The 18,243-nt window shown below is 39.8% G+C and overlaps 1 protein-coding gene and 1 pseudogene across 1 annotated transcript; both read left to right on the forward strand.

Moving 5' to 3' along the window:
- Positions 1–3,692: 3,692 nt before the first annotated feature.
- LOC110566032 (olfactory receptor 51F2-like) lies at positions 3,693–4,637 on the forward strand. Its single transcript, XM_021663813.1, has one exon. The coding sequence runs from the start codon at positions 3,693–3,695 to the stop codon at positions 4,635–4,637; it is 945 nt and encodes a 314-aa protein (XP_021519488.1).
- Positions 4,638–10,562: 5,925 nt separating this feature from the next.
- On the forward strand, positions 10,563–11,512 carry LOC110566022 (olfactory receptor 51F2-like; annotated as a pseudogene).
- Positions 11,513–18,243: the final 6,731 nt, after the last annotated feature.

Below are 18,243 nucleotides of genomic sequence, written 5' to 3' on the forward strand. Positions count from 1 at the left end.
TACCCCCTGTTCTCCTCACATCTGATCCCAACTACCCTATCCACCCCTCTCCCACCTACTTCCCTCCATCCATCCACATCTGATATCTATTTTAATTCCTCCTTTGAGTGAGATTCTAGCATCCTTCTTTGGACCAACCTTGTTACTTAGCAAAGAAGGACCAACCTTTGGGTCTGTGGATTGTAGCATGGTTTCCTGTACTTTATAGCTAATATCAGCTTATAAGTGAGTACATAAGTGTCTTTCTAGGTCTGGGTTAACTCTCTCAGAATAATATTTTCTAGTTTCATCTATTTGCCTGAAAATGTCATGATGTTCTTATTTTTAATAGCTGAGTAGTATTCCATTGTGCAAATGTAACATATTTTCTTTATACATTCTTCGGTTGAGGGACATCTAGGTTGTTTTCACTTTCTGGCTATTCTGAATAAAAATGCTATGAACATAGCTAAGCAAGTGCCTTTTTGGTATGGAAGAGCATCTTTTGAGAATATGCCTAGTAGTGGTATAGCTGGGGCTAGAGGTAGAGCTATTCCCAATTCTCTGAAATATTTTTTTTTTCTGAAAATAAATGTTAACAATTAAAATTTGTGATTAAAATCCACACAATTAAAAAAAAGAACTGAGATTTTAATTCTTCATCTTTAAAACAAAGTAAACATGATGTTAAGGTCTTTAACAACTCTCTACTTTTTCTAAGGAAAAAAAACATTTCTCATCACTAGGTATAAGTTTAAGTGAGGTCTTAGTCTTTATTTCAAATTAGTTAGAAAACTTACTTTCCTCCTATTTACAAATACTGCAATAAGTTAACACAAATTTATTTCTAAATAACGGTCTCTCTCTCACACACACATAGAAAGAGGGGGGAGGAGAGAGTGCGGGAAATGCTGAATGAAGAGGTAATGCTAATCAAAATAAAATCTATAGGTTTCAGGGTCTTAGACCTTAGCTGAAAGATAAGACTGATATTTTCGCTACCAATTTTTTTCCTTCCTTTTCTTTTCTTTTTTAAAATATTTATTTATTTATTTCAATTTATTCACTTCTTATCCAGGCTGTAGCTCTCTCCGACTCCTCCTAATCCTATCCACCCTCTCTCTTCTTCCCCTATGTTCCTTCCCTAGTCCACTGATAGGGGAGGACCTAATCCCCTTCTCTCTGACCCTAGCCAATCAAGTTTCATCAGGGCTGGCTGCATCATCTTCCTCTGAGGCCTGGCAAGGCTGCACCCCCCTGAGAGGTGATCAAAGAGCAGGCCACTGAGTTCATGTTACATTACTTTTCATGGAAGAATTGAGACAAGAGCCTACCCCGCTTCCTGGGAGAAGAAATTTCTGTTCTGCTCTCAGTGTTTGACATTTGCCAAAGAGATGAATGCAGCTGGCATTACTGGACTGGTGGGGGAAAACGTCAGACCATAAGTCTAAAAGAAGTGAGTCTGAGAGCGGAGCGTCAGGAATGTTCAGGAGAGTTTGAGAAAAAAGCAAAGGAAACCCACGCAAACGCAGCTGCAAAGTCATGCCCACCAAGGTGAAAAGGACTCACTGGCAGACAGTCACCCGTGTCCTCAGACCCAAACCTCAGAGCCATGGAAGATGCCTGGCAAGATATCCAATAGAGTCTGTCCAGTTCATAGACGAATTACTTCTGCAAAATACTAGCAGAGCCCCAGCACTTAATGCTTACCTGTATGTTACGCTTCTTCAAGGCGAGACAGAGCGAGACTGGTGTTCAGATCTGAATTAGCCTGTGGGGGTCCTGGCTTGGTGCTGAGAGTTGGCAGCTGTGGCAGAGGCATTTGGTTCTCAGTGACATGACCATAATACGGATCATAGGATACCCCCTCACCCCCCTTTTGAGTCTCAGTGATTTTTTTATGAAATGCTCTTACTATGTTGAGCTGCCAAGGGACTAAAATAACACAGGTGCTTAGGCCTGGACTAAAACCTCTAAAACAGCCTAGATAAATCTGGCCTCTTCCTAAGCCCAATGGAAAGGCAATTATTACAATACTTAAAAGGCTTTCAGTTTCCATCATTTCCTTTTTTCTTTTACTCCAGTATCACAGCAGTGTTTCTTGAATGCCACACCTTTAACCAATTCTTCTACTTAAGTTTAGATTCACATCTTTTTAATGCTTTTTTTTTCCTCAGGGTCATTTTCAGGCTTTTTTGTTATGATTTTAACTCATATTCATCACAATTGTGGATGCATGGTAAACATATCACCAATGAATGAAAGGGGAAGACATTTATATTAAAATCAAACATGCCAAAGAGAAAACTATGGGGTTAGAAAGACTGAGAAGAAAATAAATTAGTTCCTTCACTCCTTCAGGGAAAGACTCCTCCTTTCCCTAACATATTTCTTTGAAAAGTAGAAAATCACGAAGTTAGCCAAGGTAATTCTCCTTCAGTGATTTTTCCATAAGCTTCCAATGAGCTGTTAGTTCTTAGTGAGGTCATCTTTAAATCATGTTTCTGCAGGCAGAATTTTCCTTAAACATAATTAGGTTTTCAATTACTACCTGTGTAAACAAACCTTTCCTTCTGTCACCCAGGATGGTTTATTTGTGTAGACTTATTGCTTCTTTTCTAGTGTTTAGATTTTTTTTTACATTGACAGTTGTTATATATTCATCCCAGCCATGATTATAAAACCTTTGATATTGTCTTACTGTTTTCAGTGGGCATTAATGGTTTGGCAAACTGAAATGGCTCCTAGGATTTTTGGTTCAGAAATAGAGAAGTGGTGAAAAGCTGGTAAATTAACTTATTGTTGCCCAGAGATATTCTGTCAGCCATGTCCAACATCATAGAACTGGATGATAATTTTTTTGCTTTGTTTATTGGGGAGAGGGTTTCTCTGTGTAGCCTTGGCTGGCCTAGAACTCACAGAGATCTGCCTGCCTCTCCTTCCCAAGTGTGAGTATTAGAGGTGTGAGCCACTACTGCCCAGCTGAGAAGTACTTTTATTATCTAATTCAAACTTTAATATATATTTAATTATTTTATTTTGTTTTATTTGCATTGGTGTTCTGCTTCCATGTATGACTGTGAGTGCATCAGATCCCTTGAACTAGAGCCATATGGACAGTTGTGGACCTCCATATAGGTGTTGGGAACCCGAGTCCTTTGGAAGAGCAGCCCGAGCTCTTAACCATTGATCCGTCTCTCCAGCCCGCTTGTTATGTTTCAATACTTTGTGCTTCCTGTGTGTGTGTGTGTGTGTGTGTGTGTGTGTGTCTGCTCCTGCATGCACATGTACCTTAGCTGTGGAAGGAGGTCAATTGACAACTTGCTGAAGCAGGCTATCTTTTTCTGCCCTGTGGGTTCTTGTCATTGAACTTAGACCATCAGGCTTGACTTCACCTGCCTCTGCACTGAGCCTTCTCGCCAGCCCTCAGTACACTCTGTGCCAGTACTCAGATGCTCCTACGTACTACAACACAGATTTCCCGAAGGCCTGGGTCTCTTCATGTATGCTAGTGCTCTTCCCCCCAGCTCACTTGTGTTTATGTTAATGCAATAGTAAATGGCTGTGTCTTTCCATTGAAGATGAGGGACAGGAACTTGTTCTTTAGTGTTCCCAAGTTGCATAGCATGTAGCAGAGATTGGACGTGTTTCTGTTTTCTGTCATTACAGGATGTGTGTCTTTCCCCCAAGGCCTTCTGCTTCCTTCAGTCACTATGCCATCCTTGAATCAGAGCACTGCCCACCCACCAGTCTTCTTCCTCACCGGCATTCCTGGTCTTGAGGCCTCTCACACCTGGATTTCCATCCCTTTCTGCTGTCTATATGCCATCGCCATCTCTGGGAACAGCATGATCCTCTTTGTCATCATCACCGAGTCAAGCCTCCATGAACCCATGTACTATTTTCTGTCCATGCTGTCCTTCACAGACCTGGGTCTGTGCCTTTCCACGTTGGTAACTGTGTTGGGCATCTTCTGGTTTAGTGTTCGAGAGATCAGCTTTGATGCCTGCATTGGCCAAATGTTCTTTATTCATGGCTTTACTTTCATGGAATCTTCAGTCCTCCTGGTGATGGCCTTTGACCGCTTTATTGCCATCTGTAACCCACTGAGGTACGCTATGATCTTAACCAATTCTCGAATCATTGCAGTGGGCTTTGCAATTGTAATTAGGGGGACCACAGCTCTTGTTCCTTTACTCCTACTCCTCAAGCGTCTGTCTTTTTGCCGTAGTCATGTGCTCCATCATTCCTACTGCTTCCATCCTGACGTGATGAAGCTCTCGTGCTCAGACACCAAGATCAACAGTGCCTTTGGCTTGGCTATTGTCATCTCCACTGCAGGATTGGACTCTGTCTTGATCCTTCTCTCTTATGTTCTAATCATCCACTCTGTGCTTTGCATTGCATCCAAAGAGGAGCGGAAAAAGGCATTTGGCACGTGTGTCTCCCATCTCAGCGCTGTTGCCATCTTCTACATCCCGATGATCAGTTTGTCATTGGTGCACAGATTTGGGAAACATGCCCCTCCATTTGTGCACACTCTAATTGCCAATGTTTATCTGCTCATTCCTCCTGTAATGAATCCCATAATATATAGTGTGAAGACGAAACAAATTCGCAAGGCCATTCTGAAAGTGTTCTTCATTAAGTCTTCTTAAGAAAGTTTTAGAGTTTTTTTTTTTTTACAGTTAACATTCTTATTTATTTTTATTTATTACAATTTATTCACTTTGTATTCTGGCTGTAGCTCCCCCAACTCCTCACAGTCCTACCCTCCCTCCCTCTTTTCCCTCTATGCGCCTTCCCTAGTCCCCTGAGGATCTCCTCCCCTTCTATCTGACCCTAGCTTTCAGGTCTCATCAGGGCTGAGCTGTTTTGTTTTAAAAAGACTATTCCTTGAATCTCTGCTTTATTATTCACTTGTATGGTTTAACACTGTAGCTTCGAAGAGCCTATTAATGAATACACTTTTCTTTATTCTAAAGATTTTTGAATTTCTTGTCTAGAGAGTTTTAGACTGTGGATTCCCTAACGACAGGGATATCATGTTGTATAGTTATTGTCCTATTATTGCTGTGTCTGTTATAATATGATTAAAGTACATTTATGATCATTGATAAATTGATTTTAGTCATCTAGATTATATAACTATTAATGGTTCCTATAATACAGATTCTAAAATATGTTTCAATGGTTGTATAACTACATAATACCTTTAAAATGATAATTATTGCCAATAAAATATTCATAGTTGAATAAAGATGAAATAGTAGAATCAATAAAGAATTTGTGAGGAAAAAAATTGTGTGAAATTTGTGCTTTCCTAGTTCTTTAAAGATGCTTTGAGATCTCTTTGTTAAATCCAACATCTAGTGATGTATTGTTTAAAATGAATCCATAGCGAACCTTCCTCTGATTTGATCACTACACAATGCAGTCAAATATTGAAATTGAAGTTTTATCACGTAATTATACAATTATCCCAGATTAATCTGAAATTTTAAAAATAATACATAGGAGATGCAAATGCTAACCATAATAATTTTATGGTTATGCACTAAGTACATATCCATGTACTCATTTGGAGAGCTCAGTCTAGTTTGAGGGCAGACGTTTCATGGATTTAGGATTGCCCAGAATTCTAACAATTTTGCTGCATCATTATCTAGAGGAAGGACAACTCAAAGTATCTTCAGCATAGGAACTTTAATACTGTGTTATAGTTTAGGCATGATTTCATCATCTTAATGTAACAGGTTAGTGTTAACATATGGTAGATTAAACAATCCAAAATGTTTTACACACACACACACACACACACACACACACACACCCACACTCACACGCATGCACACATGCACCAGAGAGAGACACACAGAGAGAGACAAAGAGACAGAGGGAGACAGAGAAGGGGGGGGGGGTGGGTTAAAATTTCTGGTTCAGAGCATGGCGGTATATCTCAGCTGGCAGGATGCACCAGGCCCTGGTTTTGACCTACAACACTGTGTAAATGAGGCGTGGTGGTGAAATGGGATGAAATGGCATCCTCAGTGCTCTAGAGCTGGGAGCAGGAGGATCAGAAATTAAGGTTATTCTTGGCTACACATACAGTTTGATGACTGCCTGAAATATATGAGACTCTGTCAGGATACAAATTGAATAAATTATAATAAATGATAACAAACAAATAAATAAAATAAGATGCATCTTTAAAATTTTTAATTAATTATTTATTACAGTTTATTCACTTTGTATCCTAGCTGTGGTCCCCTTCCTTGTCTCTTCCCAATCCCACCCTCCCTCCCTCTTTTCTTCCTGTGCCCCTCCCCTAGTCCACTCATAGGGGAGGTCCTTCTCCCCTTCCGTCTGACCTTAGCCTATCAGGTCTCATCAGGACTGGCTGCATTGTCTTCCTCTGTGGCCTGGCAAGATTGCAGGAGGAGGTGATCAGAGATCCTACCACTGAATTCATGCCAGAGGCAGTCCCTGCTCTCCTTACTAGGGAGCCCACTTGGAAACTCAGTCTATGGGCTACAGGGTTAGAGAGTTGGTCGCTCAGTTAATTGTGGTATATAGAATTCTCAGAGGACCTCAAAGTTTACTATTTACCCCAAGTTATTTGTTCTGTATGAGAACAAGCCCTGTAGTCTCCTTGGTGTAAGCAAGGCATGCCAATGTAATGGCTCACCATTCTATTGATCATAGCACTTTAGGCTATAAAAGGATGTGGATAAGGTTGCTTTACATCAAGTTAATGTAACAAGGATTAACTGAGACCTGTGACCTAATCACAGGAGTTTTTGGAGGCAAGGCGGGGCTGCAGAGGGGTTCGTGTTTTGGATTTGAGGAGGTACAACATCCTGATGGGAGATCTCATGCACGAGACTAAAGGTGGAACTGAAAATTCGCGTGTTTCCTCCTCCACTCATCAGCCAGCAAGAAACTGGAGACCTCAAATTTTTACCACAAAGACTTGAAATCTGCTAGTAAACTGAGTCATCTCAGAGGACTCTGAACTCCAGGTGCAGACACAGTCCCGATGAAATTTCAAGCTTTGCTTTGTGAGATCCTGTGTTGAGAACCTCGTTTTGCAATGCTCTAACACTGAGACTCATAAGGACTGTGACTTGTTCCAAACCACTGATGCCTTAGGACTTAAAATGTGGCCAGACGGGCGTCATTCGGCAGCATGTCACATGCCCCTTAGTGCCCGATGCCAGGTTTCTACTTCAGGCATGAACCATTGTTATAGAAAATGAAGATAGCTAGGCAACATGCTCTGAGTGGTAGAGGAGAGAGGTCACAAGGGGCAGAGGAATGGAGGAAAGAGACAGGTATTTTAAAATTGAATTTAAGTTGCTGAGGAAATTGGCATTATTGTATAGATTTTTGTATGGTTTTCTTTCTCTCTCTCTGTCTCTTTCTTTCTTTCTTTCTTTCTTTCTTTCTTTCTTTCTTTCTTTCTTTCTTTCTTTCTTTCTTTCTTTCTTTCTTTCCTCCCTCCCTCCCTCCCTCCCTCCCTCCCTCCCTCCCTCCCTCCCTCCCTCCCTCCTTTCTTTCTTTCTTTCTTTCTTTCTTTCTTTCTTTCTTTCTTTCTTTCTTTCTTTCTTTCTTTCTTTCTTTCCTTCTTGTGCTGGAAAAGAGCCCAGAGCTTCACACCTGATAGGTAAATTCTCTGCTGATGAGTCAGATCGCATGCCCTCCTCACTCCTTGACTATGGCAAGGTAATGCCTTTCGGCACTATACCTTAGGGATAGTTTTAAATCATCTGAAAGGCCACTGTGTCAGGATTTTAGTCTATCAGCTCCCTCACAAATATATTTTTTATTCACTCATAGAAGCTCTTTGGTGCTTCTTTAGAAACGTTCTCACATCAACTACCACTGAATTCACAATGTGTTCCTATCACTCTAGGCATCATTGCATTTTATTTGTTTGCACATACATTTGCTTTTGACCAAACCTATTTTTCCTGTCTTTGAGGGCAGGTTCAAGGTATGATTTGCCTCTTTCTTCTTACTTTGAATTATAGATCACATTATTTCATATTTGCTGTTAAAATAAACCCATATTGAAAGCTGATTGGGAAGCTAGACAGCAGTGCTCTCTGGAAAGAAGCAACAGTTCTTTGATTAATTGTAAAGATAAGCAAAGAAAACAGTGGGTTTTGCTGTCATGTTTTCATATGTGTTTATCATACTTGGTTCATATTCTTCTTTTTTTTATATCTCAGATGGCTTCTTTTTAGTATTTTGTGTATATCCTAAGAGAAAACACAGTATTTGCCTTTCTGAAAGTGTTATGTACTCTAACATGATGATTTCCAAATCTAATCATTTCCCTGGAAATGGCATAATTGTGTTCTTTGTGGCTGAATAAATGCCTTTCTGGGGATGAAGAGGTGTCTCATGGTCATAGGCATATGCTGCTTTGCAGAGAACTGGGTTCATCTCTCAGCTCTAATGTTGTGTGGCTCAGTGTCCTGTTACTCCAGCTCCTGAGGAAGCCACAGGCTTCAGAGGCTACCTGCACCTATGTGCTTACCCGCACCTCACACCCCTAAAGAACCCTCCAGTCTTCAAAAACTTTATTATGCATGTCTGCTGTAGCAGCAAGGGCGTGTCCAACACATCTTGAAGCTCACAGAAATAATTACAAAAGTGTAATTTTGGATTGAAAGGAGTTTAAATGGGGAAGAGATTCGTGGGTAAGTATTAACTAGTCACACTTAGATAATATTCCTGTATATTTCTCAGTTGTCTGACTGAAAAGGAAGTAGGTGAGTAAAGACATGTAGGAAACAACAGAGGAAAAAGAGAAATGCTTGTGCAATTTTAAACTTTAGTTTGTTATTTAATTGTGAACAACTCCTATTAGTGGAACTGTTGAGATTTCCACAGACATTGCCAGCCTAACTGTCTCAGAGCCCCTCATGGATTCAGTGTAGCAAGAGATGAAGCAACTGAGGTACGGTGAGGTTCCCTCACTAGTTACACAGCAAATGTTACAACCTTTGAACAAACTCAAAGTGTATAATATTCAGTTAGAAGAAATTTGGCTTGCAATGCAGCATAAAAATTCAAGATGCAAAGTTTCCTAAGATCTACACTGAGTATAGTTCATACTCTATTATGATTCTGTCTTAATTCTTCTATATACAATATGTTCGAAATTGCTCAAGTGCAGATGAACTTTTTTAACTTTTATTAGTTACACTTTATTCACTTTGTATCCCCCCATAAACCCCTCCTAATCCCACCTTCCCTCCCTCTTCTTCACGCATGCCCCTCCACAAGTCCACTGATAGGGGAGGTCCCCCTCTCCTTCCTCCTGATCTTAGTCTGTCAAATCTCATCAGGAGTGGCTGCATTGTCGTTTTTTGTGGCCTGGCAAGGCTGCTCACCCCTCAGGGGGAGGTGATCAAAGAGCAGGCCAATCAGTACATCTAAAGAAATTAATCAAGAGGGAGGACTCTGACTAAAATGCTCAATCCCTATCCTGAAAGGCAAAGAGGATGGATATCAGAAGAAGAAGAAAACAGGAAACAACCTAGGAACCTGCCACAGAGGGCCTCTGAAAGGCTCTGCCCTGCAGACTATCAAAGCAGATGCTGAGACTTATGGCCAACTGTTGGGCAGAGTGCATGGAATCTTATGAAAGAAGTGGGAAATAGTAAGATCTGGAGAGGACAGGAACTCCACAAGGAGAGCAACAGAACCAGAAAATTTGAACACAGGGGTCTTTCTAGAGACTCATACTCCAACCAAGTACCAGGCATGGAGATAACCTAGAACCTCTGCACAGAGGTAGCCCATGGCAGTTCAGTGTCCAAGTGGGTTCCATAGTAATGGGAAGAGGGACTGCCTCTGACAGATGAACTTTTAACATTGTAAATGGACCATCTCAGAACCACTTGCATATGCTGTATTCTATTCATATGAAATTTCATACAACCACTTGTACATAATACAAATTTCAGTATTTATAAATTGACTGCTACTTTCATTTAGGAAGAAATAAGCAAATGTCTCATTCATTATTTATCAAATGTGTGACTGTAAATAACATGGAATGTCCTTATTATTTATACCATATTACTTGCATTATTTCTATCAAACAGAAGGGCTTCAGCATGTTATTTTCCTACAGGAACATAGTGTACTTAAAAAAATACTTCCCTTTATTTTATCCCTTTTGCCGTTCCACTGGCACACCCTCCAAAAATACATAGCCATATTGCCCTTAGAAGCATATTCTCATATGCTTCTAAAAAATGATTCTGCACGGGAGAGAAAACATGTGGTGTATGTCTTTCTGAGGCTGGCTTAATTCACTTAGTATATTATTTTGCATAAAGTGTAATCCCTGTGTAATTCTTCATTCCATGACTTTGTTCCTTTAAGGGAATATTCTCAGTTGCTCCTTCGGTTTTTTCCTCTGTTTGTTATAACATGTTTCAATAGGGATTGTCTTTCAGAACGTTTGCTCGTGAAGTGACCAGCTTTGTGCGGAGTGCATAACAGATAAATCTATGTTAGCATCGTAGGTCACTCAGCTGAAGATATTGACATTTTAATTCAGCATGTAAACTTTCCAGAACTCCACAGCTTCTTCCATCATTTTCCTGCTCACTGGTGTGCCTGGGCTGGAAGCCTTCCACACTTGGATCTCCATTCCCTTCTGCTTTCTCTGTGCAACTGCCCTCTCAGGGAACAGCCTGATTCTCGTCGCCATCATCACTCAGCCCAGCCTCCACGAGCCCATGTATTATTTCCTCTCCATGCTGTCCACCACCGACCTTGGGCTGTCCATTTCCATTCTGGCCACCATGTTGGGGATCTTCTGGTTCAATGCCAGGGAGATCAGCTTCAATGCCTGCTTGTCACAGATGTTCTTCATTAAACTCTTCACTGTCATGGAATCCTCAGTGCTATTGGCTATGGCTTTTGACCGTTGTGTGGCCATCTCCAATCCCCTTAGATATGCCACTATTTTAACTGATTCCAGAATAGCTCAGATTGGGGTAGCCATTGTCATCAGAGGAACTGTAATGTTAACGCCAATGGTTGCCCTTCTTAAGAGACTGACCTTCTGCAGCAGCCATGTGCTCCACCACTCCTACTGCTTCACCCCGACGTCATGAAGCTCTCATGCACAGACACCAGGATCAACAGTGCAGTTGGACTGACTGTTTTGATCTCTACTGCTGGAGTAGACTCTGTCTTCATCATCCTTTCCTATGTCCTGATCATTAGAACTGTCCTCAGCATTGCTTCCCCAGAAGAAAGGAAGAAAGCCTTCAGCACATGTATCTCTCATATTGGGGCTGTGGCCATGTTCTGTATTCCACTGATCAGTCTGTCCTTTGTCCACAGATTTGGCAAAAGAGCTCCACCTTATGTCCATACTCTGATTGCCAATGTCTACCTGCTGATCCCTCCTGTCATGAACCCCATCATCTACAGTGTGAAGACCAAGCAGATACGTAAATCTGTGATGAAAGTTCTTCATTCCAGTATGGCAAAAAGCTAGATGGGCGTTTCACTGTTTTTCTACTCTCATTTTAGGAATGTAATGGAATGCCATCAGAGGAGGTTACGAGTGTAGACTGATGCTTGTGTTCGGAGTTTCTGGAAATGTAGTTTCAGATTTCAGCAAGGAGACAATGAGCTAGTGTAGTAACAAACCACAGACTTTTAGAGTTATTTCTTTTTCCTGAAATATTTTCTCATGCTATTATGGACATTTCCTTATTGCAATACCAAATATTTTTGGTAATTTATATAACCAATCATTTAGCTTTGTTTTGCAAAGTGGAGTGTCTCTACTCAATAAGGAGGAGACATATTTACTGAGTGACTCGCTTACCTCCTTACTAGAAAGGAATGCACCTTCTCTCCTCAAAGTCTGTCGCTGTGCTATTTATAACAGCCAAGTTATCACAACCTAGGTGTCCAGCAACAGGCTAGATAAAAATTGTGCTGTATATACACGATGGACTTCTAATCAAGAAGAACAAAGTTACAGTTTGTGGCAATCAATCCAGTCTCAGAAGGGAAAACATTGTGTTTCTCTTAGTGTGATTTCTAGAATTTAGAGAGATATTAACAAATATGATTAACACATGGCATGATAACAGAAGAAAAACTGCCTAGTACAATAAGGGGGGCTGGTAAGAAGTGGAGTAGTGAGAAAGGGCATGTAGTGATGTCTTCACTATGTGATATTTACTTGTATGAAATCATACTTTAAACATATTATACAGTACCATGTATAATAAATATTTAAACTTTTTGTAGATAATAAAATACACAGATATATAGAAGTAAATATTAAAATTTATATTAGTTAGTATGAATTATCAAATCACATCATGTTTATCTCCATGAAGAATTGATAACTATTCATACATCCTTCCAGTTTCTGGGGTTTTAGTAAAAGCTTACTGTGAAAATTGGCTCTGTTTTACTCAGTTTTAATGCATGATTTCTTTCATAGTACTAACGTTGCGTTTACTACTTAATTTTGTTCTCATGATTTTGCAAAGATCATTTACATATAACCTAATTGTTGTGAGCCTTGGCGGTGAACGTGTGAGGTAATACGGGTGTCTTGTTTAGGGATGAGCACTCAATCACTAATTTTAGTACCAGTTATGTATTTTCTGCTGATTGTTGCCCAGTATGTAAAGATATTGTCTGGCAGAGGCCAAGAGCAGCACGGGTCTGTTAGTATTAGCATAAATATTTAGAAGGCAATTTAACATCATGATCATTGAGCAAAATACCAACATCAGCTTCTACCCTTGGACATATGAGCCCTCTAGCCATAAGCTTTGAGATGAATTACAATACCAGGTATGAAATTGCCTTCTGTGGTACAGGCTTCAAGTCTAATCAGAAAGTGGTTAGTTATTCTGTAACATTGTGCCATTATTTCAACAGAAGGCACATCTTGCCTGGAAGGGTCATTTAGATAATATAGTGTCATGAGACTATTAATGTCTTTCCCCCTCCACAAAAACCTGAATAGCACCTTTTGGTCCCCATGGTCATATGAGCAATACTACCAGGACTTAATGATTTATCAAAAAACACATGGAATTGGCCGTGGTGTGATAGGGCATATATAGAACTTTGGAGGGGTCATGGTGGATTCAATGAAATTTTATTATAAACATTGATGAAATTCTCAAAAATAAAGAAAATGAAAAATATTTACATAGTATATTTGTTTTCTTTGGGTTGTCAAAATTATAAGAATAAGAATGTGGAGATATTTTAATGTGATTTTCTTTGTGATGCTACATTTGGACATCTTCATCAAGAAAAAGCAATGATGAGGATATCAGCCATTCTCTAATTGGATAATAGAAATGATACCAGTAATAAGCATATGGAGTATTTAATGCAAGGAACTGTATAAAAAGGTAGTAGACAGTGAAACTGACAAAGGGCTATGGAATGAGTAACTCTAGGAAGTTTCTTCACCACTGGAGCCAGGACTCAACCTCAGAGGAAGAGCGTTTCCACCCACACCTCAGCCTTAGCGGAAAAGAAGAGTGCTGAGAGAGCTGAGGCTCCAGGTCCTGAAGAGGGCCCATTGGCACTTTGTTGTGTTTTGAGGTAGCATGACTGTCCTGCAGGGGCTCAAGGAAAAAATAAAAACTAGACATCAAAGTAATGTAATTGTGCAGAGAGATATTACTGTAGTGACACTGACAGTGTGCCAATCAGACACACGATTCTAATCTAACCTTTTAACACCTGATCTTCTTTCATCCTCCAGTTGAGAGAACCAATAAAAACTGTCTGTCAAATAACGTATGGGATTCATGACTTGTTGACTGCTTACTAAAAGCATGCTATAGATTTTGCAGCTGAGATTTGATATCTTCAGAATCAACATGTCGGACCAAGGTGTTTGTTGCATAACTAAGCTTACTATGCCCATGAGAAGGATTTTATCTGATTCTCTAATCCATGCTGCTGACAATAAAAGCACTAACTATAACAGTAACTAGTCTGATGGTTCTGTGCTTCACAGAGTGTTATGATATAATCTATAAAGAAGCTTGTGGATAAATTTTAGGTCTTTCCTGGAGGCATGTGTTTTTTCTGTTTTATAAAAACCTTCATTTTTCTACAACTAACCCAGCTTTAACTTAAAATGGCCATGACAGTCACAGGTTGTGTCTATGCTCACTTTTGTACTGCATTTGTAGGCCCCTCAGAGGTTCTGAATTAACTACACTGAGCTTTGTTTTCTGATGAACACTCATCTTCCAAGTTTCTCTTGCTTCTGCTTTTTAATGGATTTCCCACAATGGTTGAATGTATGTCATTTCTGTGCTTAGATGATAGACTGGAAGTTTTGGCTTATCATTTTCCCTATTCTGCCTCCCTAAGTTTTATTTAGTCATCCTTCTGTGTTTCTAGTGATACATCAGAGTCCTGGGTTCAGTGGGACCGGCTTGCTCAGGTCCTACTGTGGGCTGACGCCAGACTACATTAACAAAATGGAAGACACTGGTAGAATAATGCAGAGTTTGGAGAGAGGTACTACATTGACTGTGTTTCTTTCTCCGATCTAGTAAAGATTTCTTAATTTTTCCTGGTCTTCTGGTTTCCTAGTGTCCTTGCTTGCTTTCTTGTTTTTTCATCATTTTGAAAACAGTCCTTTCATTAAAAATCTTTCAAGTGTCTTTTGCATATGAAGCTCAGAGAACATCACAGGAAGTGGGGGAGGGGGAGACCATAAGAGCCAGAACACCAGCAAGTCTGCTGGGAAACAGTCTTTCTTAGAAATGCCTGCATAAACAAACGAGCATCAGTATCAGTAGACACGCTAACGTGGAAATGGGAAATGTCACTGGGTCACACTCCTAGACAAAGAACTATCGGCAGCTTCTCTCAGCGTGGAGCTCCTTTATTGGTTGCCTGGGACTGAGTGGTCAGCCCTGAAACCACAGGCACACAAACAGCAAAAATGGACTCAGTAGGTTGTATTTACGCGTTTGTGTACACATATACACGCACATGTATGAATAAATGTGTGTGATTTGATAGTGAGGGTAATCGGTAGGTTGCAGGTGCAGTGCCCAGGAGGAGATAGAGGGGGAAGGAATTTAATTCTATTTTCACAATCTGTTTCATTAATGTTCAGGGTATTATTATTTTTAGTTCTTTTTCTATTTAAGACATCAACTGTCTATCAGATGATTAATCTGAATGAAGTTGGGTGGCAGGGCGGTTGTATAAAGTCTTGGAGGATTTGGAAAAGGGGAAAGACGATAAAATACATTGAGTGAAAAAGATTTTAATAAGAAGAAAAGAAAACATTTTAGAAACGCAATCAAAGTCACTTGAATAAGTCACTTGTTCCTGGTATTCACAGTGCTTTGATAAGAAAGGTTGAGATCTCCTCGTTCTTACTGTGCTGATGAGAGCCAAACTTGGAAGTTCTTTGGAGCCCGAGACGCATAATATTGGCGGGCAGAACTGTAGGAAGTAGATGCTGGTTTTGAGCCCTGATGCAGATTTCTTGCCGCAAGCCAGCTTTATGTCATGTAATGACTCTGGAAAAGCCCCACTGAGGTGATTTCCAGGCAGGGAGGGACTGTGCTGGCAATTTCTTCACACCCTACTGATCTGGTGAATGTCCTTAGGCTCACTGTAATGGAGAGCTAGTGTAGGTTAGAGGCAAATGGTCTTTTCTGCAAAAAACTACCAGCCTTGTTCCCTTAGCCTTGTTTCCTAAGACCTTTTCTTCTTCTGAAGTGGGGATGTAATTGACTGGGTAGCCTATGACATGGAGAGGGAATACTGCCAGCTGGGCTTTTATTTTAGGCTTTGGGAAAAGAACTACTCTAGAAAAAGGTGTGTTTAGCTTGTTTTTTAGCTCAACAAATGAGAAGCAATCAAGTGGGTTGGGGAGACATAATGCTGTCTTCAGAAAGAACTGGGATGGGTGTAGGTTGACTTCTGAGTCCTTTTGACAGAATTGTGAAGAGACAGTAAAGGGACTGGGGAGTTGGAAGTCGCTATGGTGTTAGGAGAAGAATCGTCGCTCTACTCACTGGGTCAATGCTTATCTCACAAGGGACGCTTGTGCAAAGGTTGCATAAACATGTCCTGTGAAGACTTTTGTGTTTAAGAGAAACAGTTAAGAGTGTTCTCCTAGAGTGTATCCACATCAAAGGAGCCATTGAGAAAGCAGTATTGTTCAGAGGAAGATCTTTGATGGACACTTGGAAGAGTCAGTATATAAAATCTCTAGGTCTAATAAATATGGAAGCAATTTACAATAATTCTGCATAAACTATAAACTTATAAATTCTATATAAATTAATAGAAGTGCTCTATTGGTTTTATGTCTTTTATCTTCTTTTAAATTTGAATTTGGCAGTGTAAAAAAATAGTTCCTAAGATGTGATTTAAAATGAAGACACCATCTTTGATATCCAGAGGTCGAAGTGTAGCCAGCTACAGGCCAGACAGCTGGAAGGGAAATCTTCTTTGAATGAATACCCAGTAATCTGATTATTGAACTGACTTTTATACATTTTGAATTGATACCATGTTTCACGTGACTTTTTATTTCCTAGTGAGGCCAGAAAACTGACTTTGTCTCATTTGTCTCCCGTGTCAGGAGAGGTTCTGTTCAACTCAGCAACTCTGAAAGAACAAAACCTGCGTTTGCTTTTATAGGAATAATTTTCCTGCAGGCTGTGTTTAACACCATAACAGACGGCCTGAATCATCTTGTACTTTCAAGCAGATCACTTAGAAAGTGCTGTCGCTCACTGGGTCTCACCTGGCGTTTTTAACAGCACCTGCTAAAATGTTTGCCTACAGTCTTTAAACATTTATAAATACAAAATGTAAAGTTTTATTATTTAACTAGATTTTTTTATGGGCGTAGTTGAAAAAATAGCTGTGTTTTTCCTTACCTGTCTGTTCATGTATCAGTTATCTGACGATACTAACAGAAATGTACTCGTGAAGTGAAGTGTACTCTTTAGAAGTGATGGAGAGCTAGAGTAAAGCAGTTCAGAAAACAGCTCTGCTGTGCCAATACTGTTATCTTTGAAGAGGTTCAGCAGTGAGTTGCTGTTTCCTGTTCCTTCTGCTCATATGCATATTCTGAGGAATGAGGACATGCTTCTAAAACATTCTTCATCTGTTCCTGTAATATGAGGATTCTTCCAATAATATCCCACTGCAAAGCTTACTTATGAAATCTGTTAGTCGTGTGAGCACTGTGTTCATGCCCTTGTAATGGCTATTTCCTGTAAACACAGCCCATTTGAAGTGCTGTATTTCACTGTTCTTCATTGTGTGGGAACTGTACCATGGGGTTCTCCTCTCCACTAAGCTTCTAGTTCTTAGATACTCTTGCCTTTCCTAAGATAATTTGCATCCTGGAGTGTGGCAGGAGGGAGCGATGCGTGGAATCCTCAGTGAAGGTCCTGTGCTCTTCCTCTCTTCCTTTCTGGATGGTGTCAATAGCTCTGTCACCATTTCCACAGACAGAGATCTCATATCTCTGGACTCCTTAGTCATGGCTTCTGGGTCAAAGTAATCTATACTCCAAGATGGTGACCACTTTTTAAAAAATAAAATAAAAAATTCCTACAATGATAAAGCAGATCTTTTATTTTAAAGCTTTTTAAGTTTCTTTCCAGCTGAGTACTTGGAAAATTAATTTGAAACATTTGCAATTGATGCTTTTTGAAAAAGGGAAAGTCATTTCTCACCAAAGGAGAGTCTCCAGGTACATTCACCACACTCCTTGACAGGCCTCATGCCTAGAAGCAGTTGGCCAACACAAAACAGACTCATGATTTTTTGGGGGTGGGGTGGGGTGTTTGCTTTATTTTGTTTTATTTTGATTTTTTTTGTCTTATTTATGTTTATTTTGATTTTTGTATTTTATTTTTTATTTTTTTGGAGTGAGGAATAGAGAGAAATAATACAAAGTTGGGTAGATAGGGAGGTGCTGGGATCTGAGAGGGGACAGGGAAGAGGAAATCATAATAAAATATTTTGCATGAGGAAAATTTTAAATAAAAATTAAGTAAAAGTTTAAAAATACAAAATAATGAGACATAATGAGAATGTGCATAAGTGTACTGGTGGCAAAGAAAAAAAATAGCATTAGGAATGATTATTTTGAATCTGTTTGACTGGATTACACCTAGATCTGCATAACTCTTACGTGTGTGATAGGTGCTTCTCGTCTTGAAATATGTCTTTATGTGA

This window comes from Meriones unguiculatus, chromosome 14, assembly GCF_030254825.1.
Source record: "Meriones unguiculatus strain TT.TT164.6M chromosome 14, Bangor_MerUng_6.1, whole genome shotgun sequence".
Classification (NCBI taxonomy): Eukaryota; Metazoa; Chordata; class Mammalia; order Rodentia; family Muridae; genus Meriones; species Meriones unguiculatus.

Excerpts from the sequence above, each read along its gene's own strand:
- LOC110566032 (XM_021663813.1), top strand. The coding sequence starts at position 3,693 with ATGCCATCCTTGAATCAGAGCACTGCCCACCCACCAGTCTTCTTCCTC.